General features: G+C 45.6%; 2 protein-coding genes across 3 annotated transcripts in view; one reads left to right on the forward strand and one right to left on the reverse strand.

The window, feature by feature from the left end:
* gphnb (gephyrin b) overlaps positions 1 to 19,108 on the reverse strand; it is a gene marked incomplete at its 5' end in the record, with an annotated part of 117,353 nt that overhangs the window by 57,877 nt on the left and 40,368 nt on the right. For both annotated transcript variants that reach the window (XM_080790502.1, XM_080790501.1), the window contains 4 exons: positions 874 to 940; positions 1,407 to 1,501; positions 9,396 to 9,488; positions 10,709 to 10,766. In XM_080790502.1, coding sequence (XP_080646628.1) covers positions 874 to 940; positions 1,407 to 1,501; positions 9,396 to 9,488; positions 10,709 to 10,766 — 313 coding nt within the window. The remainder of the gene's footprint in view (positions 1 to 873; positions 941 to 1,406; positions 1,502 to 9,395; positions 9,489 to 10,708; positions 10,767 to 19,108) is intronic.
* Positions 3,209 to 5,083, forward strand: LOC308334087 (dolichyl-diphosphooligosaccharide--protein glycosyltransferase subunit 1-like; the record flags this gene model as incomplete). The annotated part of the gene is made up of 2 exons (XM_080790675.1): positions 3,209 to 4,627; positions 5,045 to 5,083. The coding sequence occupies 2 exons, from the start codon at positions 3,209 to 3,211 to the stop codon at positions 5,081 to 5,083; spliced, it is 1,458 nt and encodes a 485-aa protein (XP_080646801.1).

Genomic DNA, 19,108 nt, shown 5'->3' on the forward strand with positions numbered 1-19,108 from the left:
GACCCTAATCTGGTCATCTGTGAGAAATATCAGACAGTTTAAAATATAAACCAGGGGTTCCCAAACCTTTTCAGCTTCTTGAGACCCAAAAGACACATTTGGTCTCTATCTGGAACCCAAATATCTATAGATAGATATAGAATTTCTGGACTTTGTTTGTTTGTTTTTTTGTGTGTTTTTTAGAAATGTTATTTATTTATATATTTTTCAGCATTTAATTTTTACAACATGCGACCCTGTCTTTAGGATAGTCTGATCCATTCAGTGCTTACCAGTTTGAATTTGAAAAACCTAAAGACCAGTTTTTAACCACAAGAACGCTAGCACTTCTACTTTGGGTATTGGCAATAAGGCAAACATTCGGCGGAAATAACATGCCTACAAGCTCATGTTAGAACTCATTGTATATAAGCTTGTGGATCTGCCATTTTCAGCCTTGTTTGAGGGGGAAGTGATAAGGTATGTGATAAGATATGTGCTGTAATCTTGTTCACGTACAGTAGGAAAGCCTTGCTCGTGCAAAGCTGTATTACAACAGAGAAAATACCAGATGTATTTTCCCCTCCAATGTCCTAACACAAACATTGAATGCCATTGACAATGAATGGACAATTTTTAGTGTTTGTGTAAACATTGAGGACGAAGGTGAGGACGCAAATTCTGATTGGCCGGAATGAGATGATGAGATTGTCTTCAATGTTTGTGTTTATACACTTTTGTCTTCAATGTTTGCGTTTACACAAACCCTCAAAGCTGGACATAGATGGGGCTAGCGCCCATCAAAGATATTAGACTACACCTCCAAAGAGACCCCCCCCCCCCTGGGGTCGTGGGCAGTGCTGCATTACAACATGTGGAACAGGTCTGTCTTACCTGGGAGCCTTTCTTGCTTCCTGGTAAATTTATGATGAGTGTTTTTCCTCGGATGCCACACACGGGTCTGTAACACGCACGTGTATGCACGCGCACGCGCAGGCGCACACACACACACACACACACACACACACACACACACACACACACACACACACACACACACACACACACACACACACACACACACACACACACACACACACAGAGCTGTGAGTTAATTTAAAGCAGAGCAGGATCATGAAATGTGTGTGCGTGCATGCGTCTATTTGTGTGTGTATACGCATGCGCACGTGTGTGTGTGTGTGTGTGTGTGTGCATTTGTTTGCTTGTGTGAGTGTGTGTGTGTGCACGCACACGCATGTGTGTGCGTGCATTTGTTTGCGTGCATTTGTTTGTGTGTGTGTGTGTGTGTGTGTGTGTGTGTGAGAGAGAGAGAGATTTAGAGAGTGTGTGTGTATGTGTGCGCACGTGCGTGTGTACGTATGGTACGTACGTGCGCGTGTGTGCATGCATCTTAGCGTGTGACTGACCTGGAGAGCATGCCTAGCGGTGTGACATTGAGGGATCCCATCAGCATGGCCAGAGACATCCCTGGAGCCTCACGCTCTATCACCTCTTTAGTGGCCTACAGGGTGGGGGAGGAGGGGGGAGGAGGGGGGAGGAGGGGGGAGGAGGGGGGAGGAGGGGAGAGGAGGGGGGAGGAGGGGAGACGAGGGGGAGAGGAGGGGGAGAGGAGAGGAGACAGAGAAAGAGAGAGCTGAAACATAGTGAAAGACAAACATTTGTTCTATGCCGGACTTTCCCAAGAGGGCCCCGCAAATAATTGAGTTTAACGTTGTTTAACGTTGTTTAATACAATCAGGTCTGACTTTTCTGTTTGGCTGTATGGGCTGTCAAGGCCCGTAAGTCGTTTTTTGCCACTCAGTAGGCGCTCCCACTTCTCGCATATAATTCCGGGTATGATGATGATGTCACGCGTATCCATAGTAATTTCCCGACCCTAATATAGCTGTGGCGTCATGTGTGAGTCAATACATCATCATCATGTATCATAATCATACTGTACTTAGTGAGCTGCAAGAATTGCACCTTTCTAGTTGTATTATTATTTGGAATTTTCCTTTTTTTTCCTGCTCTGCTCCTATGATTATCAATTTTGGAACTGCAATCCGTGGGAGCTTGTGTGGAAAACTATTCCCCATACCATTTTACACCTGAAAACTTGTGATGTGAGAAAGATGGAGATGCAATCAAAAGTAATGAAAATCTGGATTCAGTGATTCTACTTTTGAGGGGCACTAGCCCCTCCTATATACAGCTTTTGTCCCCACACGCCCCAATATTTTCCATTGACAATGAAAGGAGAAATTAGGTCAAATGTCCGCCAAATATGACCTAAATTTGTGGCAACACAAACATTAAATGCCATTGACAATGAAGGCAACATCTACGTCAATGCAGTTATTCATGAGGTGGTGTATGGTGATGTATAATGATAAGAGCGCCCCTCACTTCATACTCAGTGATTGTCTTATTTTTCATATCAAGGACCCTCAGTTTGATATGCATTAGGCCATAGACCCCCCATAATGCTGAGTGTGCAAATGGAACCAAATGGACCCCTTCTGGGTCCATTTGCCTTCCTATTACTAACTATTAATCGCTTAGCTGGCCTCAAGGACTGCTGGGGGTCCTCGGACATCGTGTTGAGAAGAACCAGCGTGAATGTACTTAAAGCTACAGTACTAGGCCTACAGCAGTATAATGCTTCTTTGTTTGAATTACTTGCATGCTGGGGGCTCTGAATATATCCGTCAGTTTGAAACATTTGGCAGCCTCTTCCTCAGTAGCCTTTCTGTTCTTCCTGCTCCCTTTCAGCTCCACCTTTCATCTTTTTCTTCTTACTGAGTGCTGAAGATGGTCTGAGGAAGCAAACATCCGCTCCTTTTGTTCACTGCATGTGTCAATTTCTTTCTAATTGTAAATAAATCTATTTTTGTAAATGCCTAAAAAAAAATTGTCAGTGTAAGAGCCTTTTCTATTTTTTCTAGATTGTAATTATAGGTAGCCTCTCACACCTGGTTCTATCTTTAGTAAGCCTTGAGACTTGACCAATAGCTTTTCGTGACAACTGACAAAAGCCTATTAAAAAATCGTAACTACTTGAGCCATATTTAATACTTTGTTTGGGAAACATTTATGAAAATGTAAGGCAAACAGGTAAGGCAGGTTTGGCCAACCCAATCCATCAGCAAAGCCTCACGTGACGTTTGTGCCACACTATCTATATAAATGGCAGCGCACGCACAGCAACGTTACAGAGTGTGACACGATGGTGCCTTTGTATAACAGAACCTTGACACCGTTTGTCTTGTCCGCTTTTCTGCTTCTCATTGCCATCAGTCCCACGGTGTCAGCGGACGGTCTGTGCAACCAGAACGTGAAGAGAACCGTGGACCTGAGCACTCATCTCGCTAAAATAACTGCAGACATCCTCCTGTCCAACCGCGGAGGTTCTGCGGTGCAGAGCTTCACGTGGGCAGTGGAGCCTGACCTGGCACCTCACCTGGCATACATAGCCGCTTCAGTGTGGGGCGATGCTGAAGAGGAGGATAGCACTCTTGGACTCGCGCAGACCACAATTCATGGACAACGTGGGCTGTTTTACGAGGTACAGTTGCCCTTTAGCATGGAAGCGGGTGCTAAGCTAAGAGTGAAAGTGGAGATGGTATTCAGCCACGTCCTGAAGCCCTTCCCGACGCACATCACCCAGGCCGAGCGTCAACTGGTGGTCTTCAGGGGAAACCACTACCTGTACTCCCCCTACCCCACCCTGAGCCAGAACACCCACGTCCGTCTGGCCTCCAAGGAGGTGGAGAGCTACACCAAACTGGGCGACCCCATCAAGTACAACGAGGCCATCCAGTACGGACCCTTCCGCAACGTTGCTCCTTTCAGCGAGGATGCGATGGAGATCCATTATGAAAACAACATGCCCTTCCTCGCCATCAGCAGCATGACCCGCACCATTGAGGTCTCTCACTGGGGTAACATTGCCGTGGAGGAGAGTATTGAGCTGCGGCACACGGGGGCGCTCCTAAAGGGCCCCTTCTCTCGTTATGAATACCAGACGCAGCCTGACAGTGGCCTTTCATCCATCAAGTCCTTCAAGACCATCCTCCCTGCTTCTGCCCAGGATGTGTACTACCGGGATGAGATCGGGAACATTTCCACTTCACACCTGCGGGTGCTGGTGGACTCTGTCCAGATGCAGGTCAAGCCCCGCTTCCCCCTGTTCGGTGGCTGGAAGACGGACTACATAATCGGCTACAGACTGCCGAGTTATGAGCACCTCTACACCCGGCGTGATCAATATGCACTGAAGATGAGGTTGGTCGACCACGTCTTTGATGACCAGGTCATTGATTCCCTCACAGTGAAAATTATCCTGCCCGAGGGGGCCAGGGACATCCGTGTGGACACACCTTACCCAATTGACCGTATGCCAGACCAGCTGCACTACACATACCTGGATACCTTTGGCCGCCCGGTGTTGGTCGCCACTAAAACCAATATGGTAGAACAGCACATTCAGGACGTTGTGGTCCATTACACCTTCAATAAGCTCTGGATGTTACAGGAGCCTCTTCTGCTCATAGGGGCCTTCTACATCCTCTTCATCGCTGTTGTTATTTATCGCTCGGTTATCACCAAGGGGTCTGTACCGTCAAGTGGACGAGGTGGGGAACCGGTACAAATTGTCGCACGACAACAAGGCTCTCAAGGGAGAGGGCTCCAATCTGGCCGATGAGTCTGGGAGGTTAGATGGGCAAGGTTTCAGCCCCATCTGTCCCTCTTTGACCTCTATATGTCACCAAAATAAGATGAAATAGTTCAAATATATAAAACATACAAATAATTTGTGGAGGTATACTTCCTTGGCCTACACAGGTAGTGTACACAACACATTTTACTCTGATCAGTCCAGCAGTTTGCAAGATTAGCTCGCTCTTCTAGACCATTCTGCCTCCCATAGAGAAACACCATGAAAAAACTGAATAGAAGATCACTATATAGGAAGGACCCCAGGGGCTACCAGACTGTAAGCTATTCTTTGGGGTCAAAACATGTCCTTTTTGATGACCATTCAGTGGCGGTGCGTCCATAGGGGGCACTGGTGCGCCGCACCACCATGCCCAGCCCCTGAATAAAACGTGAATAAGAATGACTGAGAAACGAAATCTACAGCCTGTAATTTATTTAAAATTAGAAATCCAGAAAGGTTAATATTATATAATATAAGTAGCCACTAACCAAAGGCAGTGTTTAAAAGTTGTAATATGCTGCCACGTTAGTATTATGCCTCCATGAAATGTCAAATGTTATTTACGTTGTATGACGTTTCTGATTGGTTAGTGTGTGTCACGTGTTGGTGCGCGTTCATCTGGAGCTCTCGTTCTCAGCACTGAAGAGTAATGCATTGCGGCACACATGTCTTCAATACAAACTATAGGAAGCCACTGGGTCGCGAAATATGTGCGATCCATGACGTTATTCACACCACAAAACACTTGGGGGCAGCATACACATTACAGCACAGTTTGACATAGGGTTTACAGCCACAACAACATACGCTAGAAAAACGAGGGATGAGACAGATGAATGGAGCCAGGTAAAGTCAATATAATAATAGTTTAATTCACTTGCATAATGGAAAAATAAGAGGAAAAATAAAACTCTGTGAAATCACTGCAGAAAACACCATTTGAGAGGACACTGCAAGAAAAAATAAGAATTAAAGAGCTGGGTCCAGACAAACCTGATGTAATCATCACAAATGTATGTACAAAAACTAAAAATTAAGCCATAAGGTGGCAGAGTCATGGCTTTGAGGGTTCTTTTATAAGGAAGTTTTGTTTATTTTTTTGTTAATGTTAAAGCCACTGTAGCAAGGTCATGTGGCTTTGAGCCATTGCACTTTTTTATGGCACTGGTCCTTCTGTCTCAGGTTTGTTTCTTTAACCCTATATGAACCTTTTGTTACATTTTGATGTATTTAATAAACCTTAGACAGGCTCCCTTAGTAGATATATTTAATAAACTTTAGACAGGCTCCCTCAGTAGATATTTAATCTATGATACCTAGTGCATGTTTTCTTGATTTTGTTATAGCGCCCTCCCTAGGACAAATGTCACCGGCCGCCACTGTGACCATTTGCTGCACAATGCACAGTGCCTATCAGATAAAGGCTCAGAAAGCTCCAACAAATTACACAAAAAAATAAAGGAAATCTACACAACCAGTAATCATCATGCATGCTCAAAATGCGTGCATCAATCTTTTACTGTACTTGATCCATCCTGACAATTCTCACCACTTAAATCCCCAGCATCCGAATTGTGGAGGAAACCTTTGCAGACATGTTGTGAGCTGCTTGTATGTGTTATTTCGTATCGACGATATATTTAATATACTGTAGAATTAAAACAGAAAATACACTATAGTACAAAGCCCTGATCACCAACCATATAGGGTTCAAATGGCTAAACTACGGGAGGTACTTTACGAGCTACTTCCCTTTGGCCCATGTCCACCAGCATCTGCCAGTTCCCTTTGGCCCATGTCCACCAGCATGTGCCAGGTCCGGCCCGTCTGCCTCCAGCTGTTCAAAGCCGGGCCTTGAGGAAATCTTCTGTCATCTTTGTTCCGCTTTCCAAACAAAAGCAACTGACATCTGAGTTGGTGTCGCCAGGCGACATGGTGTGTTGCCAAAATGTTCGCCACGGGCGCGACTGCCAACCCCTAGCCGTGGAAAAGGTTTCAATCAACCCACTAAGGCTGTATGTTACAAAATATAACTGTCTGTTACTGGGAGGTGTGTAGGAAAAAAACAAAAAACATAGCAGCACGTGAGTTGCTACATAACTAGCCAAAAATTATTATAAATATTTATAGCCGAATAGAGCTAACATGAATTTATTTTCTTTTTTTTAATTATAAACTGTAAAAAAGATAATACATTTCTTATAGATTGCCACAATAAAGGAGACAATCTGAAATTCACTCTCCGCCCTGCAGCCCAGTGCACCTGCATTGTCTATGTCTACACACAAACCCATGACGCCACTGCCAGTGCAAACTTATTTTGATATTCAGCATGGAAAAATGTCACACGTATAATAATGACTAGCTGTAATCACATGGAAGCGAGTCACGCTTTTGTACCTACCGATCAATATCGATATCAATCAATGTAGATGTTCAGAATATTTTACACTTCCTAATACTCAGAGTCTCAGACACATACTGTACATACACCCAAAGCATCTATCAGCTACCTCAACAAACCTTTTAAATCATAATTATTTTTGTCCTTCATCTGAATGGCTATTGTACATCTTAAGTAGATGACATATGATTGCTAATTCGGTGTCACAGAGAGAGCATGTTGTACATGCAGTGTACTGCACAATTTGTGTGGTGCGGCTCTGCAAGAGGATAGCCGTGTGTGCGTGCGTACACTGCCAGTAGGTCACATTTCCACACATGTTTTGAGGGGTGCTAGCCCTTCCAACATCTGGCTTTTGAATGTTACTTATATTGACATTTTCAATGGGCTAGTGATCGCGGTGAAACCGTGCCCAAATTTGAACTATACATCTGACACATCATAATCTGACACATCATAGACGCCTGACGTCATTGATCAGTCTGAGAGATGTTGCAAGCTGTGCAGATCCACATTGGAGCAGCCAAGTCAAAGATACACATTGGAGTCATGTTGTCATACTTGCGTACGTCAGTGTCAGGGAATCAGGGAATCAGGGATAGGCTGATGACGTAAGTAAGGTACGTTTGGTGATCGGTTGTGTGTGTGTGTGTGTGTGTGTGTGTGTATGTGTGTGTGTGTGTTGTGTATATGTATGTATGTCGGGGTAAGAATGCCTTATGCCCCTGTCAGGTGTAAAGGAGCAACTTGGACACTCAGGCATGAAGGAAGCATGAGTTCAAGTCCGTTGCTCTCCCCTTGTCCCCCATATATGGGGACTAGGTTGGTGGAGGGTGTGTAGAGCCCATTAGATCAGCTCATTAGATGATTGACACAGGGGTGAAAAATGGGTTACAAAATCGTGGGATAAAAAATATATATAAAAAAAAGAGATGCCTTATTGGCTGTTGATGGTGATGTAACTAAGGTAGATTAATGTACATTAGTTTAGAATCTTTCTGACATTAGTTAGTAGCAGTACTTGCGCGCTCTGCTTGCGCGCAAGTAATTGTGTGCAAGGCACAAATTGGCACCATAACAGAGTGCATTTCTAGTTTACCATTTATTTCTTTTTTATGACTTTATTTGGACAGTAGGCAGAAGAAAGATGGAATAGAACCTCAGCAGGGGGTTCAACAGGACTAATTAACCACAGCCTCTCTGGTGACTATAATGCAACCTCACAGCAATCCAAGTTTGTGTGAGTATTAGATACAGTATGGCACGTGCGTTTGTTTTCACTGAGGAGTCTCGTGTGCGTGCGTGTGTGCGTGCGTGCATGCGTGTGCGTGCGTTTGTGTGCGTACGTGCGTGCATGTGTGTGTGCGCGCACACACACGCATTTGATGCCACACGTTCCCAACAGATAGATAGTGGCAAAGATAGATGCTTTCTTTCTCCTCCAGCTGTGCATTGGGTGCCCTTGAGTTGAGTGACACTTCAAACGTACCATTAGTGAGGACAGGGGGAGGGGGGCGACATCAAAGAGAGGACCCCTCTGATGAGGGATGGGGGACTCGGGAGAGAGGAGGAGAATGTGGTGGGATGGGGGGGGGGGGGGGGACTTGTGGGAGAGAGGAGGAGAGAGAGAGTAGAAGAGAAGGACCGAGTGAGGGAGAGTGAAAGACATTTGCAAGAAGAAGAAGAAGAAGAAAAGGGAATTGCGCAATTTGACTGGCTGTGACTGTTGTTACGATGTCTCTTCCTGCAGAGAAGAGGCTATACAGTATAATGGAGCTGTATGCTTCCATCACTAGTCAGTATTAAAGTACATCAGGGCCATTCCGTTCACTGCAACATCTCAACATCTCAACATGTAACATGTACCACATTGTGTCATGAACGCCTGCGACAAGATCCCTGATTAAAGACAAGAGAAGAAGAAATGCTGCGAGTCAATAAGGATCCATCTCCTACCTCTTTATTTCCCATGTGACCACGGGCCTAATTACGCCGCGTGTTAATCGGTTTTTGGAAACAAACAGCGATAATCAGCAAAAAACAGCCATGGGGCTGACCCCTCCAAACTGAACCCGGGAAAACGCTCTTTATCCTTCCCCCCCCCCCCCCTTCCCAGACGAAGTGACACAGGAAAGCTGATAAGAGACTAACATGTACTCCATTACTCCATACATGCCAATTGTACAGAGAGAGAGAGAGAGAGAGAGAGAGAGAGAGAGAGAGAGAGAGATAAAATAAGAGGCATGTGTACTGTGGATGCGAGCGCCTGTGAGTGTCTGTGAAACTCACCTCGGGTGTGACATCTCGCGGAGCGAAGCCAGTGCCTCCGGTGGTCAGGATGAGGTTGAGTTCCTTTTCATCGCACCAGTCCACCAGAGTTTCCTGTTGGCGTGCACGTGCGCACACACACACACACACACACACACACACACACACACACACACACACACACACACACACACAGTTACATCATCGACAGTGACGATCAATAGAGATAAAGATATAGTGCATACATTTATGTTTACTACTGTCGTCTAAAGTTTGGAGATTTCTAATGAACATCGACGTGTTGTGAACTTGTAGATCTACTAGTGTTTGCCTATTTGCACTGAATGTTTGCCTATACATCTAATTATTAGCCTGCCTCTTTTCATAATCCAAAAAGTTGGATTCTGAAATCTATTAAAATAAAAACATAAATAAAAAATAATTAGACTTTTGAAATACGTTTTGGCTGCTAATGTCCATACTCAATATACAGGTCTGGCTTTTCTCTCTCTCTCTTTTGTGTATGGGAGCATGTGATTTGTGTATGGGAGCATGTGATTTGTGTATGGGAGCATGTGATTTGTGTATGGGAGCATGTGATTTCACAAAATTAAATCGGCCCGTTCTAGGTAAGGGTGCTCCGATCGATCGGCCGATTTTCACTCCATATGACTCGATCGGTGAACGACAATTTACCCTATCTGGAGAAACCCATCTTTTATACCATTTAAGTGGTATAAAAGTCAATCAGATATATACTGTATAGTATAATATTGTGTTGCATCTTTGTGACAGGCCCAAACATTCTCCCCTCCCACATATCCCCCCCCCTCCCCCCCCAAACAAATTTGGAAATGTAAAAACGTCCCCCTCACACACAAGATCGGCATCGTGTCGATCGTGAACGGGATCGGTCCCAAAGAACCTGATCGGAGCACCTGTAGTTCTACGTTTTATTTATACTTCGTTGTGCCCTGGTTTCGCATGCCCGGAAATAGCGGATCTACAAGTTGCTAGAGCATTTTTGTAATTGGTAGGCTTAAAGTGTGACTTTCCAAAGTGTGACAGTATACAAACATGTCACATCATTTCATAGCTCCTCGGCTCTGGAACGACCCGCTTGGGGAGTAACTTTGTGCTTATGAATACAGTTTTATATTAAATCAAGGATATCACATATCCTTGATTTATATAGAAGACTTTTAATGACAGGCAGGCAGGCAGGCAGGCAGGCAGGCAGACAGACAGACAGACAGACAGACAGACAGACAGACAGACAGACAAGAGAGTACAGTCATAATAGATACGCTAGCTAGACGTGTAGTGTTACTTACCTTAATCTCATCAATCTCATCTGGAACTATCTTATAGGCCACAATCATGCCCCCCAGCCTGGGAGAGAGAGAGAGAGAGAGAGAGAGAGACGTGAAATTACAATCATAACTCTGTCACACTGGATCATGGTACATAACCACTGACGATGTAGGTTCGAATCCATTTCATCGTTGTTGTTGCACGTCCCCCTGCTTAACATTCTAACCATGTAAACCCTAGCGTCCCAATTTTACACACATCATAACAGGCAATAATTTGGCAAAAAAAAAAAAAGTTCAGCAAAATCTCCAATATTACCTGCTCTGATAAGAGCGCCCCTCACTTTACAAAAGTGTGACAAGCACCACGACTTGCGGAGAACGGTATTTTGCTCCCTTGTATGCCTATTGTATGCCTAATGTGTACAATGGAAGTATAACTGATTGAATAAATGAGGGTAGGGGACCAAGTACAGAGAGACCCCCTGGGGGACCAAGTACAGAGAGACCCCCTGGGGGACCAAGTGCAGAGAGACCGCCTGGGGGACCAAGGTCAAGTGAAATATAATAGGGTTAAATAGCTAACACTTATTGTCTCCACCAGGCCGAAGGCATGGGGAGAGAGTATGTTTTGCACTCCGTCTGTGTGTGTGTGTGTGTCCTTCCGTCCTTCCGTCCGTCCGTTATCAGCTGTTGTCCGGCACCGTTGGCCCGATCCATGCCAAACTGTGCACACACACTCCCTGGATGCCAACGACGAACCTCTGCCCCAAATATTCCTCAACGGGCTGTTATAGCGCCACCATTAGGCCGATTTAGGCAAAACACATTTCTGTAGATAACTCGTACACATTTTATCCATACATCACACAATTCGGTATACACTATCTCCATAGTCATGTGATCAACACAGATCTGCACAATTTCCCATCTTCCATCCTGATTGGCTAAGATTGGCTTCCAAAGCTCACATGATTGGTCCGTTTCGAACAAAATGACGCAAAGTGTCCAATTTCCATGAAATTATACACGCACATTTCCACTAGGCCGAGGACGGCATTTCCCCCAAATCAGCCTCATGGTGCTATAACAGGCCAACGCACTCCCTAGAGGCCATGGAAAAACTGCATCCCTCCACATCTGCCGGTTATAGTGCCACCATGAGGCCGATTTCTGCAAAACACATTGTTTATGTTAGTCGCACAGATTTCATCCAAATCTCGCGCAAATCGGTACACATGATCTCTGTAGTCATGTGATCAAGACGAGCCTGTTGGATTTCTCAGATTCTACACTGATTAGCTAAGATTGCCTTCCAAAGTTTTCAGGAGTAGCCCGTTTTGTACAAAATGCTGCGCATGTCCTGCTCATCCAGAATTCTATCCTCAGAGATGCTATGAGTGATCTGGCTCTGCATTTCCTCAACAAAATGAAAAAAATTGTTGCAAGAAACAAACAAACAAAAAAACATGTTTATATTACTCCTAAACATTTTGCCAAACATCACACACACTCCTATCCTCCTGGTGGAGACCTGTGCCCAGAAGGGCACTTTTTCAAGTTATCCCTCTTATAGTTCCCACCCTCTACAGAGTAGGCTATAATACAGCCTACTCTGTTTACAGCAGTGCTTTGTCACATCATATTATGTGACAAAGCACTGCTGTAAAATCAAGAGTGAGACAATGCTTTCTTAAAAGAAAATCTAAATGTATTTTTTATTTCAACCCCCAAGAAATGGGCCAAGGAGGGCAGAGTAGGAGAGAGACAAAGAAACATGTGAGGGGGGGACTTTTTAAATATATATATATATATATAAGATGGGGAGACATAAGTACAGTGAGACACAGTGAGACCAGTAAATAGTAAGACAGGAAGTGAACGAGACAGAGACAGACAGGGAGAGAACGAGGGGTGCATTTCTTTGGTCCGACGTACTAACAGACGTCCTATACCCCAAACCCTAACCTAAGCATGTGTCTTAACCGACCACGCATGTTGGAGCCACGGGTGAGTCTTAACCGACCACGTATGTGGGACTGTTACAGTAGTACGTAGGACAAGCATCTGGCCCCAAGGGCATACAGATGCTGCACACTGAGAACCCAAAATAGAAATAAATCACTCAGACGTGGAAAGAGACAGAGGAGTGTGAATGTGAGAAGTGGTGAGAAAAGAGAAAAGGGGAGTTAACAGACAGGGAGAAAGAGAGAGAATGCCCTTGAACGGCCTCCTCCTGTATAAGGATTTCCTCAGGATGGCCCACTAGGGACACTTCTCACAAGGACACGACACAGTGCTGCTTCAACAGTGAGCCATGCTGTCCTCCTGTGGCCAAGCCAGGTATTACACCCCCCCCCCCCCCACACACACACACACACACACACACACACACAAAAAAGACCAACCCTGGGCTGAAGGTGAAGGCTTTGCACAGACACTCCTTATGTAACCCCCACTACAGCCTTTTGTTATTTTTTATTATTATTAATATTTTTAAAGGAGCATTATTTTTTAAGAGACTATACTGTATCTTGCTTCCCCATCACATTAAACACCTAATGCTATTGCTATGATACCCTGCCTCAGACAATAACTGGAGTAGCTGCTATTTATCAGGGTGACTTTGGCCGCACACACACACACACACACACACACACACACACACACACACACACACACACACACACACACACACACACACACACACACACACACACACACACACACACACACACACACACACACACACACACACACTCACGCACGCACGCATGCATGCACGCACAGACACAGTTATAACTTATCACTTACTATTTTCTCCTCAGACAATTACAAGACACTGACTTGAGAATTAGACACCACGAAAGAGTTTTTATACTGTATGAAATGTTGCTTCGGCGAAAAGGGCACAGAGACATTCTCTAGTCGAGCGACAGAGAATGTCAAGGCGACCTGTAAATTAGGTGATTCTTTTCTTGCCGCCCACACAGAAACACGGTCTCTATAGTACTGCGTTAAGTCTCTGTCGGGGTGGGAACCTCATATGTCCAAAACGGACTCAAATTCGAAAACAGCTGCGGGTGCCCACGCTGGCCGAGTGGTCCAGGCGCATGCCACATATCTAGGCTCTGGCCTGACAGCATGCCGCGTGTTCGAGTGTGTGTGTGTGTGTGTACAGGTGGTGGAAAACAACCATGCTGTTTTCGTGCTCAGACCCAGCCACCCACCCACCCACACAGCCACCCACACAGCCACCCACACACACACACACACACACACACACACAGCTCCGTAAGGGAGTGGTTGCACCACTCAAAAAAAACAGGGTGTCGGCGTCGTATTATAATCGGAGTAGACTATATTGACATTCAATGTTCTTTTTCCAGTCTTATAATCAGAGTCGTCTTATATTCGGCACGGAATATAAATAGGCTAAAAATAGCAGAGATCTAAAAGCTCAAGACACAGAAGCTTGAAGGTTGGATGCTTTCGCTACTTTTCTGTGACGCTGTTGCTGTAGTCAATTCTTTTTTTATATATCATTTTTATCTAATGTAATCCTGGGCGCTACACTTCCTCTGCCAACCTGGGGGGGGGGCAGCGGACTGACCTCATGCTTCCTTCTATGCATGAGGAGATGAAGCTGCTTGAATTATTTTCAAGTGACAGGGGAGAGTTTCCCCGGCCGGATGTAGCGCGTGGAAGGAACACGTTATTTCCGACCAGTTCCTTTCCCCTCCATCAGGCGCCCCAGGGGGAGGTATATAGTTTAGAGACCAGGATTACTGCATGTTTTTTGTGAGCGTACTACCTACCCTAGGGGACACAGGGAGAACATGCAAACTCCACACAGAAAGGCCCTTTCGCCAACCCCGCCTCGGGTATGGACAGCGATGATGCAGAGGAGAGAACACGCCCCCAGCTGTAGTTGTAATGATGGAGTAGGGCGTTCACCGTTCATTTATGAAAAAAACTAAACATGAAAAAGTTGAAAGCTGGAGATACGAGGTGTGTGTCCGACGGTGACAATCTGCCTCTCTGTTTCAGCCCAAATGAAAATATGCTCAACACAAATAACCAGGGTTCTGCCTTCCCACGGTTACCTAGGCAACCACTCCTGTCTGAAGCCTCGAGCTGCTGTATACGTTGTGGGTGTGTGTGTGCGTGTGTGTGTGTGTGTGTGTGTGTATGGTTGGTTTTCTTCTCTTTTTTCAACACACAGTTGGGGATGCCGTTTCTGTACAAAGGGATCTGCTGTCTGTCTGGACAAATGGAGAGTGGACAAATGGATAATGGATGGTGTGTGCCTGTGCGTGCGTGCGTGCATCTACAGCAGTGGTTTCCAACTGTGTGTATGCATGCATGTCTGTATATGTATACATCTATGTGTGCGTGATTTTTATTGGTGTGTGAATTCATAGGTGTCATATATGGCCAGTGCAGAATTCAGTCCCCATGCCAAAGCGCCAGCGCTCGCCCAGCAGTCTGCCGTCTGCACGCTTCTTGCCCTCAGGGCGTCTATCATGTATTTGTTTTTACGTTTGCTTCCATGGCATGATGTCATCGTGATCCAAAAATGTTGTGCGCACGCGTGCAATCTTTAGTGGCGTTTTCTCTGAATTGAGGTGGTGAGGGACGATGTTAGGAGCTAAATAAAAAATGACCGCGACCTTCCGGTTAGCATGGACACTGGAGAAGGTGATCCATATCCATATATAGAGACATGTCAGATTACCACTTCCGGTTCAGGGGGCCGATTCACAGGGTCTTCATCTCTGCCTTTTTCGTGCATTCTGTTGGCCCTGCCGACCACAGCGCTGGAGTCAATGGTGGCATGGAATCGGTAAACGTGGCTGGAGAGAAATAGCTGCATAAGACGCACAGACAGAGGGGGTGGGTGTAATGGAGGCTTTCAGAAACGGGAGTAGGCACGATGCTATAGGGGGAGGGGGTTGTTGCTGGGGGGTGGAGGTACCATTGCCGAAATTAAAGAATGCAAGCAAGTTAGAAGGTGGTGAAAGGAGGCACAGTTGGTGCCAGAGGACAGATCAATGTCAAAATCTCTGACTGGGCCATGAGGCGTGGTGTGTGTGTGTGTGTGTGTGTGTGTGTGTGTGTGTGTGTGTGTGTGTGTGTGTGTGTGTGTGTGTGTGCCGCCGCGCGTGGAGATAGAGGACAAACAATGCGGAGGGGAAGCCATGCAGTGACGGAGGAGGAGAGGAAACTCCAGTGGGGACTGGCGGTAGTTTTGCCACAGTTTTGCTGCATGACTTGGCGATCTGAACCGCTCTGAGCTGTTGTATGCGTGGAATTGTAAAGATACAGATACTATAGGCTACTGTGTAAAAGCCACAGCTATTATGTCTCTGGTTGGACTCCCCCTTCAAAATGGGCCTTTCTGTGTGGAGTTTGCATGTTCTCCCCATGTCCCTATAGGGTAGGTACCCTCACAAAAAACATGCAGTAATCCTGGTCACTAAACTGCCTCCCCCTGGCCAGCCGGGGCGCCTGATGGAGGGGAAAGGAACTGGTTGTAATAACGTGTTCCTTCCACGTGCTACGTCCAACCAGGGAAACTCCCCCCTGTCAGGTGTAAAGGAGCAACTTGGACACTCAGGCATGAAGGAAGCATGAGTTCAAGTCCGTTGCTCTTCCCTTGTACCCCTTGTACATATATGGGGACTAGGTTAGTGGAGGGTGTGTAGAGCCCAGGATCACATTAGATGATTGACACAGGGGTGAAAAATCGTGGGATAAAAAATATATTAAAAAAAAAGACAGCTACCTGTTTGATGCCTGTCAATAAGGGGAGTGTGTTTGCACACACACAAACCTAGTATCCCTTTAAAAAACGAAAGCTAAATTATTCAAAACATTTCCAAATATTTCGCAAAATTGTTCAAAAATAGCACGAATTGATACGCTGCGAGATATTCTTTAATAACCAACATCTGAGACGGAATGTGAGCTATTTTTAATAGCCAATATGCGAGCGATTTTTATAGGCAACATATGCGTGGATAAAGGGGACCCCCCCCCCCCCAATCCAGGACGCCACTTTCAGTACCAATGCAGTCAGAACCGAACAAGAACAGGGAGAGGGTAACGTCAGTCTGTGTGTGTGAGTGCGCACGCACGTGTGTGTGTGTGTGTGTGTGTGTGTGCCTTGATAATGTATTTTATAAATGTGGACTCAAATAAAGAAATTGAAATGCATGCATGCATGCATGCGTGCGTGCGTGCGTGCGTGCGTGCGCATGTACGACTGGGAGCCATCACAGAGGCACACACACCTGTGAGCCAGATGCACTCACGTCTCAGTGGCTGCAGGACACTGCCATGATGAGGCACTGATGTCATTAATAATACAAGCTCTTTGTACAGGCCACTTCATCCATCTCTTTCTGCACACGCACGCGCGCGCACACACACACACACACACACACACACACACACACACACAGAGTGTAGAGCCATTTGTAGTCCCAGAAGCATGCAGTGCAGAGTGCATCCTGTACAGTTGTCTGTCCAAGGCTCCGAGGGTCACTTCCTCCTGAAGACTAATTTATGCTTCGTTGCACGACGGTGTCTTACGTCCAAAATAGCTGACCTATAAGCTCACGGCGCATCGCGTCTGCAACGCGTTGTGAGCTTGTAGGTCAGCTATTTCCTATAAGTATGAACAAAGTCATCTGGTTTAACCGATTTTGGACTGAGGCCGATTCTAAAAACGCCTTCCAAATCCTGACCTAAGTTTTCTGAAAAACTTTCATCTTGGATCTGTCCTCCATTGCAACTGTGCAACAGCGCCCCTGGCGGCCAGGGTAGTGCATCCAGTCGCACTCATTTGGGGAGACGAGGACAGATCCAAGATGGATGAAAGATTCAGAGACCGAGTGGATTAAAGCACCTATTTTATCGAAAACTACGGACCTCCGGGTTTCAGGACCTTCCCGGAGAATAATCGGACAGGTGGGGCAACCAGGAAAGCACCTTAGGTTTTGTACATTGTTCAGTGTTACTGTGAGGCAGGTGGTTTCGCTCGACGCACGCAAGGCTAAAAGTCTTTGAACTCTCGTAGATTGAAAATGTCAGAATGGATAAATACATCTAGGAGAGTTGTCCGTCTGTCCCGTCCACACCAACAGAAGGTTTTTTCCGTGGAGCGGCCGGCGGCGCCTCATGCATTAGGACGGCAATATCAATCACCAGAATTGAAGAGAAGAGAAGAGAAGAGAAGAGAAGAGAAGAGAAGAGAAGAGAAGAGAAGAGAAGAGAAGAGAAGAGGTCAAAAGCAGAGGGGAGGAGAGGAGCTCACCCCCTAAACCCCTGCTGTGCTGAGAGCTCTGCACAGCAAGCGGCTCCATTCCCATGCTTTCACTAGGAGTATGCACCAGAAATCTGCGCACGCGCACACTTACTATATACCAGCACACACACACACACACACACACACACACACACACACACACACACACACACACACACACACGTGTACAGAAACACCATAATATATTCTGAGGATGAACACTCCCAACCATACAAGCATTCCATTTATCGCCACAATAAATGTCATCGTGGTCCAGATCTGACATCGCCGATAGACTATCCCTTTCTCCTTTATCTCTGACTCTTCATAATCCATCCAGGCTACATTAAATATCCACTCCAGATATTTCAGCCACGTATAAGGGGCACCAAATGGAAGCGGCACCGCGGCTGAAGAGCCTGGAAGCACACTGTATATCCCCGAGTGTTCGTTTATCGCAGACGGTACACGTTTCTGTTACAGCCGTACACACACCCAAGAGTTGAAAATGGATACATGACGGCTGAGGATTTTACTGTGTGTGCATTGCTACACGTTTATGGTAGACCTGAGATCAGATTCTAAAAATCCTGACAGTTTTCTGAAAAAACTATGTTTCTGTGTCAGTCGTTCTTCGATTTTTCAAAATAGCAGACCTACAAGCTTGTAGCACGTACGCCACTCGGTGGCGCGCTATGAGCTTGTAGATCTGCTATTTTTCAATAGCTAAAGCATAACATAATGCTAACACCAAAAGGGGCTCCCGCCCAAAATGGGTTAAATTATAATGCATGTTAAAAGCTACTTCAGAACAGCTGTCGACTCAAAAGGTTCATGTATCGGACAATCATAGAAGGGTGACTAAAGACTGCCAAATATTATTTTTGTTTTAAACTATTTTGTCCAATGTCAGCGACAAGACCTATACTGTAGCTGTCAGACAGTCTGGCTGTGGAGATGTCTACGCAGTAGGCCTTAATTACTACTAACTCAGTAGTTCTCAAACCCACAGAAGAGAAGATTTGCGTTAATAAATTCAAAATGATTATACAAAAATGTAGAAAATATATATATTCTGCTTCCCGACCTCCCACACTGTGACGTAAACC

This window comes from Protomyctophum bolini, assembly GCF_963924005.1.
Source record: "Protomyctophum bolini genome assembly, chromosome: 19".
NCBI classification, from domain to species: Eukaryota; Metazoa; Chordata; class Actinopteri; order Myctophiformes; family Myctophidae; genus Protomyctophum; species Protomyctophum bolini.